The 18001-nt window shown below is 34.7% G+C and overlaps 2 protein-coding genes across 6 annotated transcripts in view; both read left to right on the top strand.

The window, feature by feature from the left end:
- Window positions 1-18001, top strand: part of LOC115760482 (obscurin) — a 236881-nt gene that overhangs the window by 203360 nt on the left and 15520 nt on the right. For 4 of the 5 annotated variants that reach the window (XM_030701819.1, XM_030701818.1, XM_030701821.1 and 1 more), the window contains 3 exons: window positions 13580-13772; window positions 13840-14832; window positions 14904-15205. In XM_030701819.1, the coding sequence (XP_030557679.1) occupies window positions 13580-13772; window positions 13840-14832; window positions 14904-15205 (1488 nt within the window). Of the gene's footprint in view, window positions 1-2175; window positions 2284-13579; window positions 13773-13839; window positions 14833-14903; window positions 15206-18001 lie in introns of those variants that run through there. The other variant, XM_030701822.1, reaches the window with a different exon arrangement.
- LOC115760483 lies at window positions 3085-5667 on the top strand. Its single transcript, XM_030701823.1, has one exon. It carries the CDS (start codon window positions 4319-4321, stop codon window positions 5477-5479), a length of 1161 nt encoding a protein of 386 aa, XP_030557683.1. The 5' UTR covers window positions 3085-4318; the 3' UTR covers window positions 5480-5667.

Raw genomic sequence — 18001 nt, 5'->3', positions numbered from 1 at the left:
GATCATGTCGCGTGCCAAACGAAAGTAGAGTTACAATTTGAACACTACGCATGGCCCCTGGTCATCTTACTCCGATGCTAGGCGTAGTGCAAAAAGTGCAAGTGAAAGGTGTTGCTAATGCATGTGCAAGTTCAAGTGCAAGTGCTTTATTCGCAGACTGTGCTCCTGCTGCCTTCTAACTTACGAAAACAATTATCTCAATAATATCTCTATATATACAACTGTTTGTCCTGACTGACTGACTGACTGACTTATTGACTGACTTACTGATTGATTTCCTGAAATTCAAACCGCATATGTGGAAAAAAAGCGAAGAAACTTATTTTCAAATATCTTTATTTAAATTCATTCGAGGGGTGTTTCACACTTTTCGAAGAGTGCAATTCTCCTTGGTGGAAATGGGGCTCAAAAAGGGTGGGTGACGTTTCGTATTTCCAACTATCTATCCGTGAAAGTTTATTGCTTATGATCGGCTTCAAAACCATATTCAAAGATCTTTGTGAGAATTCATTTAATACTTTCTTGGGTGACAAATGCGGGTCAAAGGTTTAATAAACATAAGTTCATTCTTCAGCTTTAAGATTCTCACTGCAAGATTAACATGGGTGGAAACCCATGATTCCGAAACTTGGTTCTATATTCGATGCACTTTAAACATATTTTTAAATAGAAGTTGAAATCAAGATGGGTAGACTTGTTTTCACCTTTCCGCAGGCTTGTACTTAGTGGAAAAATAAACTTTCCACATGCAAAGCCGGGAAATACCCGCTAGTATATATATATATTTGAATGCAGTTTTATATTAAAACTTTAAAAATTTAAAGATTTATTCTAGCGTGCATTTTAGTATAACCTTCTTCCCGACTTCCTGGCTCCGAATTCTTCTTACGAATGCAAGCCTAAATATGCTTACATATCAATTAATCTTATGAGAGAATATATGTATGTTCGTGGGAGAATGAGTGCATGTTTTATTTGGAAAAAAGAGTGCGTTTTGTTCACAATTTGTATTTCTGTGGCGTATTTTGTACACGCGATGTGACGCATTTGGTTTATGTGTTGACAGGCAACATCGGTTCACTCTCAAGTGGCGATTATTTGATACTTGAATAATATCCCTTGTGGTGCTATTTTGATATGTCTGACCATCCAAATGACTAACTTTGCCTTCTTTTCTTGATCGAGTTTCGACCTCAAATTCGTATGTATTAATAAACAGTGGATATAAGTATGAGAACAATGATAATAGTGTCCATAATTTCTTGCGTGTGAACATTTTATTGTTGGTTTGAATAATGAATGGTTTTTAACGATACGTAATGTGATCAATTACCTTATTAATTTAATCATTACCTATCATGTTTCTTCTATTTTTGTTTAAATCTTCTAAGTCGTTGGCATCTAAAGTTAAATATAAATATTTAAAAGTTAAACCCATGAAATCCATAAAATCCCTTTTTGCCTTCTGCACTGGACATTATTTTTACCTGAGCACCTTATTTATATTATTCTTAATCTTTAGAAGATGTTTTACTTACTGTTGACTTTATGTTATTGTAGGGTCATGAAATGTATGTTTTTTTTATGCGAATGATGAGATAGGGACGTTTTTATACCCTGAACCCATTAAAAATGGGTATAAGGGTATATTGTATTTGTGCAAAATCCAAATGTATGTAACAGGCAGAAGGAAGCATCTCCGACCCCATAAAGTATATATATTCTTTATCAGCATCAATAGCCGAGTCGATCTAACCATGTCCGTCTGTCTGTCCGCCGTCCGCCGTCCGCCCGTCCGTCCGTCCGTCCGTCCGTATGTATGAACGCAAGGATCTCAGAACCTATAAGAGGTACTAGGAATTTTAGATGTAGATGCTTCTAGTTCCCGCGCAGATCGAGTTTGTTTCCGATAATCGATAACTTTCTCCGCTTTTCCTCCACTTTCTCCAATTTTGGTAAATAATAAGAGCTAGAGTCACCAAACTTGACATATAGCTTCTAAAATAGATATATATATATATATATATATATATATATATATATATATATATATATATATATATATATATATTTGATGTTGGACGAAGAGGGTTCAGGGTATCCCCTAGTCGGTAGCTCCCGACTAGAACCTCTTACTTGTTTTTAATTTTATTTCTGTCAATTTTTTGTTTTTAGTTTTCCTGTGCATTTTTAATTGGCTTCTTGTGATATACAAATATTTCTGCAGGTGTCCTACCAGTAGTTCCATGTACTATTTGATTGTTATAAACGTATATTAGTTAAATATTTTAATACGCTGAACCTGTTAAAATGTATTTGTAAATGTTTTGTGTAAATGTTTTTAACAGGCAGAAGGAAGAATCTTTGACTCCATAAAGTGTATATTGTAATATTGTTGTTTTATTATCAATTATGTTTCGGCACGTCAGTGCTGGTTAGGTTCTGGTAACGGAATGTTTTTATTCAAAGTCAATGTTATGTGCTTAGACTATGGATACATATATGTTCTTATGCTGTTAATGGTTAACAGCTACAAAGAGAGGGAGAGTGAGTAGCTTGCATATGCCTGTGTTAGTGAGCATATATGTTGCTGTACGGGCATATACGCACTACACCTCCCTTTTTAAAGAAATAACGTAACATTATAAATGTGTAGTTATTAAATGATCAAAATTGGTTTTTTTTTGTGTATTAAATATTAAAATGTAGTAAAAATAATTAAAATAATATGAATTTTTAAAAAATTATTTAGGGTTTATAAAAATGTAAAAATTTCAAATTATAAAAATATAAAAATATATAATATTAAAATGTAAAATATAAAAATGTAAAATTTGAAAATGTAAAATATAAAAGTGTAAAATATTTATTGATGGCTCTGGCGACCTTTCCATATTTCAATAAAATATGGAAAGGTCGCCAGAGCCATCAATAAATATCAACGGAAGGCACGCCGTATGCACAGCAACCAACATGAGCTACGCAAAAATAAAAACTAAATACAAGGATTCGAAAAGAACAATTAATAAATTCCAACTAACACTGGTAAAATTAACTAAACTTAAATCTAGTTTAAAATTTTTGTTAAAATGTAGAAAATCAAATTTAATACCTAACTTCATCAAAAACTTGACACAGCATTTGACCATACTGACCACTGACAATAAAACCTACCCTGACATAACAAGAACATTGACTAGACACACACATTTTTACCATACCAAAATATTAAGCTTACTTATAAAACACAAACACAACCTATTACAAGAACAAACAAAACATATGGAAAAAGCAAAAACAAACATAGAACAACTGATGACCACAGATGACGCAAAAGCGTTTTTTGAGAGCGAGAGAAATATAGAAAACAAAATAACAACAACACTCAAGAAAAGACAAGAAACGAAAACGATAAGTTACGAGATCAACGGAACCTAGCCTTAGCGGACAACAACACTCAAAGAGAGTGGTTTGTAAACAAAACAAAAATAGAATTCCCGCCAAACGTCGTAGCGTTACTCGCAAAAGGGCCGAAGTTCGCTCTCCCAATCAGCAAGAGAGATTTTCCTCTCTTGAAATACATCGCAGACGGTGAGGAGCTAGTGCAAACAATAAAAGAAAAGGAAACACAAGAGTCGGCGCGCACAAAATTCTCTTTGTTAGTCAAAGAGCATAAAACCAAGAACAACCAAAACAGTAAGGATCGAGCAATATTGGACACAGTAGAACAGACACGAAAATTACTGAAAGAAAATATAAATATTAAAATTCTATCGTCGGATAAGGGCAACAAAACCGTAGCAATGGATGAGGATGAATATAAAAATAAAATGACAAATATTTTAGACGACTTATGCGCGTATAGAACACTGAGACTGGATCCGACATCAAGACTACAGACAAAGAATAACACCTTCGTAGCACAATTATTCAAGATGGGTCTTATTTCAAAGGACGAAAGAAATAAGATGACTACAACAACAGCGGTACCTCCGAGGATATATTGACTACCAAAAATACACAAGGAAGGAACACCACTGAGACCAATATGTTCTTCCATCGGATCTCCATCTTACGGGCTGTGCAAATATATAATACAAATATTAAAAAATCTGACAATGGACTCTAGGTACAACATCAAGAACGCGGTAGATTTTAAAGACAGAGTCAACAACTCCCAGATTAGAGAAGAGGAAACATTAGTATCTTTTGACGTAGTATCCTTATTTCCCAGCATACCAATAGATTAGCACTTGACACAATAAGACAAAAATGGACCAAATTAGAAGAGCACACGAATATACCGAAACAACTATTTATGGACATAGTTCGATTTTGCATACAGGAAAACAGATATTTCAAATACGAAGACAAAATATACACACAACTTAAAGGAATGCCAATGGGATCACCGGCTTCCCCAGTAATCGCAGATATATTAATGGAGGAACTGTTGGACAAGATTACAGATAAATTAAAAATAAAACCAAGACTCTTGACCAAATATGTAGATGACCTTTTTGCCATAACGAACAAAATAGACGTGGAAAATATTCTAAAAGAATTGAATTCCTTCCACAAACAGATAAAATTTACAATGGAATTAGAAAAGGACGGGAAATTACCATTTTTAGACTCTATTGTAAGCAGAATGGACAACACACTCAAAATAAAGTGGTATAGGAAACCCATAGCCTCCGGACGAATACTCAACTTCAATTCAAACCACCCAAAGAGTATGATAATCAATACAGCACTAGGCTGTATGAATAGAATGATGAAAATATCGGACACAATATACCACAAAGAAATTGAACATGAAATCAAAAAACTCTTGACCAAAAATGACTTCCCCTCAAATATAATCAAAACATTATTAAAAAGACGACAAATCGAAAGAAAAAAGTCAACAGAACCTGCTAAAATATACAAATCACTAATATATGTACCACGACTATCAGAACGCCTCACAAACTCAGACTGTTATAACAAACAAGATATAAAAGTAGCACACAAACCGACGAATACATTACAAAAATTCTTCAACAAGATAAAGTCGAAAATCCCGATGATCGACAAAAGTAACGTCGTTTACCAAATACCATGTGGCGGGGAAAACAACAACAAGTGCAATAGTGTCTACATAGGTACAACAAAATCGAAGCTAAAAACAAGGATTAGTCAACATAAATCGGACTTCAAACTAAGACATCAAAATAATATACAGAAAACAGCACTTATGACCCATTGTATAAAAAGCAACCACACACCAAATTTTGATGAAACAACAATCTTACAACAAGAACAACACTATAACAAGCGACACACATTCGAAATGCTACACATAATTAACACACCAACCAACAAACGACTAAACTACAAGACAGACACAGAAAATTGCGCTCACTTGTACAGACACCTCTTAAACAGCCAAACAACCTCAGTAACAATCTCCACGTCAAAAAACGCAGACGTGTAAAATAATGTATGTAAAATGTTCGAAATAATGTTTAATTTATTGTATTATAATTGTTAATTGTTTTTTGTATCTTGGTGTTAGTGCCCTGAAGACGGTTTGCCGATGTGCAACCGAAATATATCGGAAGAAAATTAAAATAAAATTGTTTTCATTGTTTGTTTTAACAAACACGGACCTCGAGCCAGCCAACAAATAAATATTAAAAGTGTAAAATGTAAAATTCATTGTAACAATTTGTGTTTCTTAAAAAATTTTTTTTTTTTTTTTGGTTAATAAAAAAATTTATGTTTTATTCGTTAAAAATGTTTAGTCTATTTTTATGAACTTTTTGTTCTTTACCTTTTGTATCTGTTATTATAGCATTGTCTTTATCTTTTATGCTTACTACCGTATATGGTCCTAGATATTTATTTTCTAATTTATGACCTACTTCATTTTTTAAAAGTACTTTGTCTCCTATATTCAAATTTAAGTCTAGTGTTTTCCTATCATATAGTTCTTTATTTTTCTGCTTATGTTTATCTATCATAATTCTTGCTCTTTTATATGCTAATTCTAGTCTATATTTTGATTCCTTAGCATAGTCTTCTACATTATAAAGTGGGTCTATTTGATCTATGCTATTAAAATGTTTTGGTATATTTGAATTTTTACTGAAAATTAGCTCATATGGACAATAATCATGTGCCATTGATGGGGTTGTATTGTAACAATAAACGAAGTATTGAAGCCATGTGTCCCAGTCAGTTTTGTCAACTGATATGTAGGAACGTATGTACTCATTAAACGTTCTGTGACTTCTTTCAACAGTACCAACTGTTTGGTGATGGTGTGCTGTTGATGTTATATTATCTATTTTTAGGTATTTACATATGTCCGTTATTATTGAATTCTTATATTCTGTACCCATGTCCGTTATGAACGTCTTCATTGGACCGTACTTCAGAATAAAAGATTCCAATATTGCTTTAGCGACAGTTTTTGCATTTTTATTTGGGATCGGAATGGCAACTAGGTATTTTGTTAAATCACAAATTAGTGTAACTGCATACTCGTTACCATTCTCTGATCTTGGTAATGGACCTATAGTGTCAACAATTACCCTGTCGAAAGCGTTTGTTAGTGTTTCAGTTATAATCATAGGTGTCTTAGTGTGCTTTGTTGTTTTGGCTTTTTGACATTTCGGACAATTACGTATGTACTTTGTTATATGACGTGTCATATTTTTCCAATAGTAATGTCTTTTTATTTTTGCTAGCGTTTTTGAAATGCCTGTGTGGCCACCTTGAATAGGATCATCATGGAATGTAGACATTATTGCTTCTTTTTCTGTTTCTTTAGTTATTTGGGTTACCGGCTTGAGTAGCGCTACTCTTAAGTTTTTTAAATATATATTGCCCAAATTTTTGAAAGTATCTATTGAAATGTTTTCAAAGATCTTTTCGCTCGGTGCCACTTTGAGTTGGCTGATTCCTAATATACCGGCTTCTTTTTCAAGCCTTTGGAAAAATTGACCTAAATCGATAGTTCCATTAGTATAAAGATCGCTAATCTCAATTCTTGCAACAACCTTTTTACCATGTTTTAAAATACATAGCATATTTGTTATGTGCAAGGTCACTATTTTTCGCATATCGTCGTTTTTAATGACGTCGTATACGTTGGGCTTAGAAGCTTTATCAAGATTTTGCCTTGGCAAAATTTCTTGTTCTTTTCCTGCGCAGGATTTATTTTGTCTACTTTGTTGTCTTGTAGTGACTTTGAAGACATTTGTATTAGTACTTTTTAATTCTTTGATGGTTATTCTTGATAACGCATCTGCAACAAAATTATCTTTTCCCTTAAGGTATTCTACAGTGAACTCATACTCTTCTAAATCTAGTCTCATTCTCGTTAATTTTGAACTTGGATTTACCATTGAAAACAGATATGTCAATGGTCTATGGTCTGTTTTAATAGTGAAATGTTGACCATATATGTATGGTCGAAAATGGGTTATTGCCCAGTGGATTGCTGACAACTCTTGTTCGGTTGTACTTTTATTGCTTTCTCCTTTTGTAAATGAACGAGAAGCATATGCTACGGGCAATTGTTTATCTCCATACGTTTGAGTCAAAACTGCTCCACAGGCTAGTTTACTGGCATCTGTTATGATGCAAAATTCTTTGCTAAAATCTGGGTATTTTAGTAAAGTGGGCTTCATAAGAGCTTTTTTTAAATATTCGAACGCTTTTTGGCATTCATCGGACCACTCAAACTTTACAGTCTTTTTACATAATCTTGTTATATGACGTGAATAATCTGCAAAGTTTTTTATGAAACGTCTGTAATAATTGCAAAATGCAACGAATCTTCTAGCGCTATCAGCGTCCGTGGGGACTGGATATTTTTCAATGACATCATATTTTTTGTCATCTGGCAAAATACCTTGATCAGTACACTTATGACCTAGAAAAGTCACTTCATGCATGAAAAATGAACATTTTTCTGGATGTAATTTAAGGTTGTGTCGCCTACACAAGTCAAAAACGTTTGTTAAGTTTTTGATCATGTGGTTTTCGGAACAACCGATGACGATTAAGTCGTCCATGTACAAGAAAGCTTGTGAAGGTTCTAATCCGGAAAAAGCGATGGTCATCATTCTTTGAAAAGAATTAGGCGCTATTTTTAGACCATATGGTAATCGTGTAAAACGATAGGAGCCATTGCTCGTTGAAAAAGACGTTATATTTCTAGAATTTTCTATTAATTCTATTTGGTGAAAACCGGACATTAAATCTAAGCATGAGAAATATTTTGCTCTGCCTAGTTGATCAAGAATATCATCTATTCTTGGGAGTGGAAATTTGTCAGACAAGAGTTTTTTGTTAATTTGACGATAGTCTATAACTAATCGCCATCTCTTGGTATCGGAACCCGGTAATCCCTTTTTTGGGACAAGAAGTATAGGACTGTTATATTCCGATACAGACGGTTCTACAATATTATCCGAGATAAGTTTTTCGACTTGATTATTAACTTCTTCTTTATGGGTATGAGGAATTCTGTAGTTTTTAATGTACACTGGCTCAATATCTTTTAGTCTTAGTTTTTGTTTATAAAAATTATTGGTTGTTATGGATTCGGTTTCGAGTCCGAATATGTCTGTATACTTGGTGCAGAGATCTTTTAATTGTGTCTGAAATAATGGTCTTTTTTAGTTTTTTCATCACCGTTTCTTGGCGATCTTTGCTAATTTCGTGGACTGTTTCATAGTCACTTAGCTTTTCTATTTTAATGTCGTTAAGATGTACTATTTTTATTGAATTTGTTGTATTTAAAATTCGGACAAATGTCTGTTGATTATTGGAAATAGTATTTCCAATGAATATTCCTTTATCAATTTCTTGATTTGGAATGAAAATATTGTTTTCTGGCGAAACAATATTGATTTGACGGACTACTTCAGAACGAGCTGGAAGTATTGTGGCATTATTATCACAAGTGTGAGTTATCGGTAGTTTTATAGGATAGTTTAAATTATTTGGCCGAAGTATTAGAGAATCACATGTTTGTGTGAAATCTAATTGGCAATTATACTTTTTAAAGAAGTCTATACCAATAATGCCATCGCTGGGTATTGGGAAATCGTGTCCGACTATGTGAAAGTCGTGTGGAATGACATATTTTCCGGTAGATAATTCTACGAATGCTAAACCTTTGGAAAAAACTGAACCTTCACCGATTCCAGATATTTGAGTTGATATGTTTGAATTAATGTTTTCAAATGTATCAACATGTTCTTTTAATAGTGATATGTCTGCACCAGTATCTAGCAATAGGGTAAATGCTTTACCTGTTTTTTCGTTATTTATGTTAATGAAGATACTGAGGTTTAGATTGACTGTGTGTACTTTGGTATTTCTTGGTGCATATCTTAAGGGTTTTGTTGGTTTTCCGAGTTAGTCTGTGTAACTCGAACATTATTATTACCATTATAGTTGCCATTGTTATTGTTTTGGTTGTTACCTCGGTTGGAATTATTCCTTTCTCGGTTATTACCACGGGTATTACCTCTATAATGTCCTCTGCCATTGCTATTGTTAGTATAGTTTGCGTTATGATTACCGCGGCCATTGCCTCTACCTCTTTGGTTATTGCGATAATCATTGCCTCTATTATGTCTGCCTCGCTGATATAATACTGTGCTGGCACTTCCAGTCATTTCAGTGCTGCATTGGATATATTTACCCATAGCATCATTGAAATTGCTGAAATTGCCTGCTTCTAATATTATACGAAGCTTTTCGTATTCGCAATTCTTTGTCATGGCAGATATTGTTTCTTTAGTAGAAAATTTCTCTGCGTTATCAAAGTCTAGTCCATCGTCAATATAGGCTGCTTCCAGTTGCTTACGCAAACTGTCAATTTCAGCTGTATATTGCGAGGCTGACTTGCCTTTCTGCTTTATGTTAAGCAACTTAGCTTTGATAACGTCAGTTGACTCGCCTTTGATATTGGTATTTAATTTATTTATAATACCAATAATGGATGTTTCATTTTGTACTTTGTACAAAATTGCGCCAATTATTTTAGACTTTATGACTTCTACGGCTAAGTCTTCTTGTGTACCTTTAGTACGATCGACTAGTCTTAAAGCCGTTAGAAATCTGGCCAGTGATAGCTTTTTGCCATCAAATTCCGGAATTGTAGACGATACCTGTCTTACATATTCGCGGTCTAAGGCCACTTGATTTACTGCCATGTTTGGTTCTGTTAATTCAAGTGGCTCAATGTCGCTATCAGCTTCAATATCAGGGTCACTATTTAGTGTTGGCTTAGACTCATTCAGTTCTTCTAGTTGATCTGGTTCAAAGGTTGCCATTAATTTTAAATCTGTTGGGATATCTATTACTATGTTGTGCCTAGTGCTGATATTCGATATTCTAGTCCCAAGTGATTTGATTATTTTCTTACATTGATTTACGTGCTGCTCTGTAAGCCTATTTTCTTTACTTAAATAGAGTTGAACTATGTTATTATAGTTTAGCACTAATATGTTTATGTGGTGAATTAGCGTTTCAACCCTTATATTAACACACTTATAAGATTTTTCGAATTTGTCTTTGAAATTATTTATTTTTCTCGCTAATTCACTCCATTCCATTTCTTTTTTTTAAAAAATTCTTGGTTTGTCTATATCATTTTTGAATGTTTACAGGAAATAAGAATAAAATTTTACTTCGCAGACAGATTTATAAAATAACCAATAAAATTTGCAAAAACATATATATAAATTTAATGAGCAAATAGCCATATATTTTAATTAGTTTGTTTTCTCAATAATGTTTTTGATCAATTACTGTTGCTAATTACGAGTAATTTTATTTTAAATTTTATCCAGGTCGTTTGCCTGGCTCTGGTATCGCTTCTTAATGCATCTGTTGTGGTACTTATATAATTTGTATAATAGATGCGCTAGTATTATAATAAAAATTATAACAATAAGTATTGTTATTAGTTTAAGGTCGGTGTTTTCGACTTCGACTTTGTTTATTACATTAGCTGTCGAGTCTACCGTTTTTACATCAACAATGCCCATTTTGGCTGAATTTTCAAAATTTTTTACAAATTTACTTATTTCATTAGTTTCTATTGACATATATCGGATTTTTTTTTTTATATTCTTGGAATTATAAAAAGTTATTTTACATGTTTTCCTGCCTAGTATTTCGAATGGCTTTACGGGCCAAACGTCTTGCCGGTCGACTCAATTGTCGTCGGGCATTACAATAGGTTTACAAATTTTTTTTTTTTTAATGATAATTATAATTATAATAATTTTTTTTTTGTTGTGCGCCCTCTGTGGCGCTGTCGGTCAGTTCACCCTTGGTGTTTTCCAGCGTTGGTACAAGGGGCGGTCTGCCTCTCGTACTTCTTCTTGTTCCAGCGTTGGTACAAAGGGCGGTTTGCCTCTCGTACTATTTTTTACTTGTTGATGGCCGCTGACATGTGCCCAGGCAATGTGGGCTGTATAGTGGTCCCTCGCAGTCTGCTGGGCATTCGCGTTGTCTTCTCGGGATTGGTTGTGGCTGTGGTCGATGTGTGTATGGATTAATGAGTTTTTTCTCTGAGGGACAGGGGGGGCTCTTTACTTTGCTTAACGACTCAAGATGTTTGAGTTCGTCATGTAGCTTGACTGCAGTGTCCCAAGGTATTGGGTTTTGGGACTTATATAAGAGTCTTACGATCTCAGACTTTCTTTGCCTGATCCGCTCTTTAATGCCACTGCGCCTTTTTAGCTTAGAGCTCATGCCCCCTGTACTCACTCAGTTAATTTTGTCTTTAATCTCTCGCTGTTGGTCATTGCAGACATTGTCCCGCGCCGTTTAACATTATTTTTCGTTTAATTGCTGCACTCCGCTGTCCCGCGCCGTTGTAGAATTTATATTGATGTTGTTGCTGCTGCTAACATGTTCGTGACACTTGTCACGGTCGCCATGTAATATTGTTGTTTTATTATCAATTATGTTTCGGCACGTCAGTGCTGGTTAGGTTCTGGTAACGGAATGTTTTTATTCAAAGTCAATGTTATGTGCTTAGACTATGGATACATATATGTTCTTATGCTGTTAATGGTTAACAGCTACAAAGAGAGGGAGAGTGAGTAGCTTGCATATGCCTGTGTTAGTGAGCATATATGTTGCTCATGCAATGTGCTCAGACGGAGCGTGGGATCTGCAGCGTAAGCATAAACGGTCAGCTAGTGAGGCTAGTGAACCGCGCTGCGTAATCTGAGACCGAGCCAATACATTAGCTGGCTCTGGGCTTGTTTACGTTATTGTTGTTATTGTATGCAACAAAGTGCTGCATACTTTATATTTGAATACAGGGTATTCTGTACGGGCATATACGCACTACAATATATTCTTGATCAGCAACAAAAGCCAAGTTGATCTAGCCTTGTCCGTCCTTCTGCATCAAACATATCTAACAATTTGAACTACACACAAATTTAAGTCACTTATCCCTTTAAGAATAAATGAATATTTTATAGTACCACAAGATCTACTGTTGAAAATTTCATCAATTGATTAAGAAATGCATAAGATATTAATAAAAACGTGTGATTGCATTAAATATGCTTAAAGTTTGGCTATCTTTCACAGAGGTTAGCTATAATGACACCAATACGTCGAAGTCATTTTGACAGAAAGCTCACCGAAAGCCACCTCAACAAAATAAAAGCCGCACTAAGTACGATTCTTGAAAGGTTACGCAAAGATCGTTGGTATTTGGGTACTAGGAACATCAAGAGAGGCCTAAGAGTTCCGAAAGTAGGAGACGTAATCCGTAACATGCCAAAAATTACTTTGAGCGCATCGCATCGCAAGTCTTGTTCAATTTTGTTCAATTTTTGCTAATATTAGCTCAAGCTGCCAATATTAGGTAGTTGTGAACTTGTTAATAATAAAATAAATATAAATTTGTACAACAAAAATATCACCATAAATTGTTCAATTCTTCAAAATTAAGTTATCTTTTACTTTGGGCTTAGCTCAAATGTCACTATAAACCATAAACTTCAATTCCTAAAGATTAGATTATTTAATGACATGCGACGATTAAACACCCTTGCAGAAATACAGCCTTTGTTTTTTAAATTTTAAGTTAAAGGTTTTCATAGAATTCAACAAACCATAAGAGGACCTTTAAAAATTTAAAAATCAGATTTTTCTTATGTTGTCTGACTGGACAAGGCCATACAAATGAGAGCCTTGGAATAAGTGTACGGCATGTGCAAGTGATTCTAAGATATTGCAAATCGTTATTTGCCCATTCATTGCATCTGGTTCTTGACAAATGTTTTGATCGGCATGAATCGGCACAAGCACACATAGAAATGTAGATGTCGGGGTTCAAGTATAGTTTAAAACTATGCGATGCGATAGAGTTGAACTGAATTTAAAAGAATCTTTACAAATAAAAAAAAAATACTTAACGATATAAAATATTGTTTTTGTTACGTGGTCAATGAATCAAAAAGCAAGGTTGCACTCTTACTAAGAGTGCTCCCGTTAAAAAAATTAACATTGTAATAACTTTAGTTTCCTCTTACAGCAAAAGAAATGCATCCGAAATTCCTGAAGCCCCTTGAAAATCAGTCTATCATTGTTGGAGAACCATTGAAATTAACCTCTCAAGTCATCGGCTTTCCTGCCCCCGAAGTAAAGTGGTATAAGGATGGTATGCTTCTACGCCCTAGCTCAAACATTAATTTTATTAATAATCCCAATGGACAAATCGGTTTGAGGTAAGCTGCTTCGAATAAATTATTTATTTATTTATTTATTTTATTTACATATTCAATTTAAATCCAGTATTGATTCAGTCGATGCAAACGATGCTGGAATATATAAATGTATAATTATTAATAAGGAAGGCGAAGAAGAAGGCGCTGCAAAAGTGGAAATAGTTGCTAAAGAATCCAAGCCTGCATTCATTTCCGAGCTTCAAGATGCAGCAAGTGTTGAAGGATTTCCTGTCAAAATGGATGTAAAGGTTATAGGAAGCCCAAAACCAAATCTTCAATGGTTTCATAACGGTCATGAAATATTGCCTGAAAACGGACATATTTCTATTATGGAAAACCCTGACAGTACTTTCAGCTTAGTTTTAGATAAAACTGTTCCATCAGATTCCGGATTATATGAAATTATTGCTAAAAACTCAGAAGGATCAACCTCCTCTAAGGCAAAACTGTATATTTCTCCAAAAACAGACGAAACATCTACAGAAGAAGCCCCACAATTCGTTTCAGGTCTAAGGGATGTGAATGCAGACGAAGGGGAAGAGCTCATATTATCTGCACCGTTTATAGCAAATCCAATGCCAGAGGTAATGTGGTCCAAGGATGGAGTTCTTTTAAGCCCAAGCGAGCGCTTGTTAATGACTTGCGATGGCAAACACGTTGGTCTAAATATAAAACCAGTAAAAGCCTCAGACTCGGGCAATTACTCTTGTCTGTTAGCTAACCCCTTAGGAGAGGATTCATCTTTATGTAATGCAAATGTAAGAAAAGTTTACAAGCCACCAATATTTACCCAAAAAATATCAGATCAACAACAAGTTTTTGGAAATAACGCCAAAATTCCAGTAACTGTTTCTGGTGTCCCATATCCAGAACTTACATGGTTCTTTGAAAATAAGCCAATAGAGATATCGGAAAAATACGCTATTAAAAATGATGGAGATCATCACCTACTTATAGTCAATAATTGTCAAGCGACTGATATAGGTGAATATAAATGTATTGCCTCCAATAAAGAAGGTAAAGATATTACCCAAGGTCGCTTAGAAGTTGTTAATGAACTGTAAGTATATTATGCTGCTTATTATTGATGAATATTTCTCAAAGATCTAAACTTCATATTTTTGTTTCTAGTAAAAAGCACATGCGGTCTGAAGCACCAGTATTTCTTAAGAAAATTGGAGATTGTGATGTCTACGAAGGTATGACAGCGAAGTTTACTGCTTGTGCAGCAGGTTATCCGGAACCAGAGGTGGAATGGTTTAAAAATGATCAAAAACTGTTTCCATCTGAAAAAATTGAAGCTGAAAAAGAATCAAATGGTCTTTTACGTTTAACTATCAAAAATGTTACGGAAGCTGACGTAGGACGCTATTCCTGTCGAATATACAACCCTTATGGCGAGGAAGTCTGTAATGCCGAATTACTTTATGATGGTAAGTGTATGTATATTAAGTATAATTAAAATAGAATATATGACGAAAAAATGGGGAAAACACAGACTTGAATTCTACAACATTTATTTAGTCACTATACGGCATATGGGAAGCTACATTATAAATGGGTCTCTCATATAAAGTTGATAAACTTGATCCAATCCGCGAAGCTTATTGGTAATTAAACTCCTGATGACCTCTACAGAAAACTAAATAAAAAATATTAAATTGCAATTATGCATTCGCGATCCCATCCACTTTTTATTTGTTAACAACGCTGATTTGAATTGTATCAAATTTTTGTTTTTATTTCATTTCGGTGTAGTATGAGGGTAGCGATGAGGTTTTAGTTCTAGCGCAAGCGACGCGGGTGTGCTGTGTCTTTGGCTCTGACTTAGAACACTTTATCTATTAGAGCGGCATTTACTTCATGTTATGGTAAGCCTTCGCAACTTTGATTGAGCGCGTGTGGCTGTTGCGCGCCATGTAGTATGGCCTATACAGACATAAGTGGAACTTTCATGCGTTTCTAGATTACGTGCCAAAAAAGTAAATGAGATACGAATGGAGGGCAACATCTTATGCAGCTTCAAATGTTTAAAATAAAAATACATACCAAACGAGTGCAGATTATTTGATGGGCTGCATGTGTAACTCTTCCACCTATGCAACGCCCTGCATTGCAACGTGCTGCATCCAAACTCTCATCCAACGCTGTCGTGAAACTTAATATACTAGCTTAATTGTCTAGAATAGAAGAATTTATACGAGGAAGAGAACACTCCGATTATAATATACTGTGATGCTTGATGTAATCTTTGCAGAGGTCCCGGAAAGGTGTATAAGAGGAATAGTAAGTTGGGCAATCACACGTTAATCTAGTAGAGCCAGACAATTATATTTGACAAAGAATAATTCTGTGAATAATTAAAATAGTATTTTACTGAAAATATTGCCTCAACAGCACACAATCATCCCTGCTTCATCGAGGAAGGGCAAATAACAAGATTTGTATAATAATCCAATGCCATATTGTGGGGACCAGACACATCAGGCATACTTAATAAAAGGTCGTTCTTAACTGTTGCCATCGCATAATAATAATAGGCTTACTGGCGACAGTCGTAACACGATAGTCAAATTAAAGTACTTCCTTACCGGTACTATTAGCACATTCAACAGAGGTAAGCTGTCAAGTGTATAAGAAACCATTTGGGTTTCTCTTTCTGAAGAAATCCATTACCTTACCCTTGCAACAGTTCCGATAACCACTAATAATGACAGGCATTATTTACATCATAGACATACAATAGTACTCAAGAGTAAGGCAATATTGAGGAAAGGTTTTAGATGAAAAGCCAGAAGTGACCCAGGTATATTTCGAATATAAATTGCTGAAAAAAAGCACTTTTTGAATTACTCAAGTACTCAATTTACTTAAGTACTCTGCGAATATTGGCTGCGAAAGCGAAAAGGCATAATTTTGATAGGAAGAAGGATTGAAAGCTAAATTGGAAGGATTACTAAAACCTGATAAATGATGATAGTCTCAATTAATTTCTTAATACCATTAATGACTAAGGATATAAAACCAAAAATGTTCTAAACTTCACGAACCCATACTATTATGCTGATATAATAGAGACGCATAAATATTTCAGTTTTGATAAAACGATTCTCATAAAAGGCTTTGGGAATAGTTTCCAACATCAGATTTACTCCCTTTTTATGGAGAAAAATTTTACACGATATGGCAGGGAAAGATAAAGTGTTAACAGACATCACAAAAGATGGTTACAAAGTGCTGCAGCAGAATACTCAAGTACACAAGCGGGTACACTATCAGTTCACCTTAAAAAAGGTCTGCTGACAGATCGGCAATGCCCGGAGAAGATCTGCTGATCCCACAGAAGATCTGCTGTAGCTAGAGAGTAAAAAAGATATAGCTGCTGCGTGACCGGAATTGTGGGCTTTATATTTGCAGTCGGTCATCTGCTGGATAAACAGCCGCATTTCGACATCAACCTACCCATACGGATCGCAATTATAAATTTTTACACGCCGGTGCTTAAAAAAAATTCCAGAAAAAGTTAGGATATATTCTTGATCAGCATCAACAGCCGAGTCGATATAGCAATGTCCGTCTGTCCATCTGCCTATTTCTATGCCAATTAGTCTCTCAGTTTTAAAGCTATCATCATGAAACTTTACAGAAGAAGACCTTTTTTTCTAATGCACGCAGTACATACCATGTCGCAATGTCGGTATGTCAGAACCGTCTGGATTGGACCACTATATCATATAGCTGACATAGGAACAATCGGTCGATAATTAAGTTGTAACATGTAAATTGTAATTGGTGGGTCTGCAAGAGTATTAAAACTTCGGCGTGCCGAAGATAGCTCATTGTTTCTTGATGTTGCAGTGGGTCTTCATAAGCCTTTTTTAAGAAAAACAGTTTGTTTTAGAATGTGATGTTGAAGTACAATTTTAATATTGTTTTCTGTATGAGTTAATATTGCCATTTTCTTGATTGCTTGATAGATAATTTTTGAAATGTATAAAAGAGAATTAAATGCGATGTGCAAAAAAAATGTTATTTTTATTAGAGCGTCGTGCTCCCTTTAACACAATCTTGAATACTTATTTAAGTGAAAGCCATTACCGCTTGTCTATCCGTTCGTCGGTATGTATGAACGCAAGGATCTCAGAACCTAATAAGAGCTAGAGACTTCAAATTTGGAATATAGGTCCTCGAAGTGCCTGAGCAGTACGAGTTTCTTTCCGATAATCGAT

Source organism: Drosophila novamexicana, unplaced genomic scaffold (genome assembly GCF_003285875.2).
Source record: "Drosophila novamexicana strain 15010-1031.04,08,12 unplaced genomic scaffold, DnovRS2.1 tig00000458-arrow-arrow-pilon, whole genome shotgun sequence".
Lineage (NCBI taxonomy): Eukaryota > Metazoa > Arthropoda > Insecta > Diptera > Drosophilidae > Drosophila > Drosophila novamexicana.
Note: the sequence above shows the minus strand (reverse complement) of the source record. Positions and strands in the feature narration are given on the sequence as shown.

Bases quoted from the DNA above. Each gene is read 5' to 3' on its own strand.
- LOC115760483 (XM_030701823.1), top strand. From the start codon at position 4,319: ATGGACATAGTTCGATTTTGCATACAGGAAAACAGATATTTCAAATAC.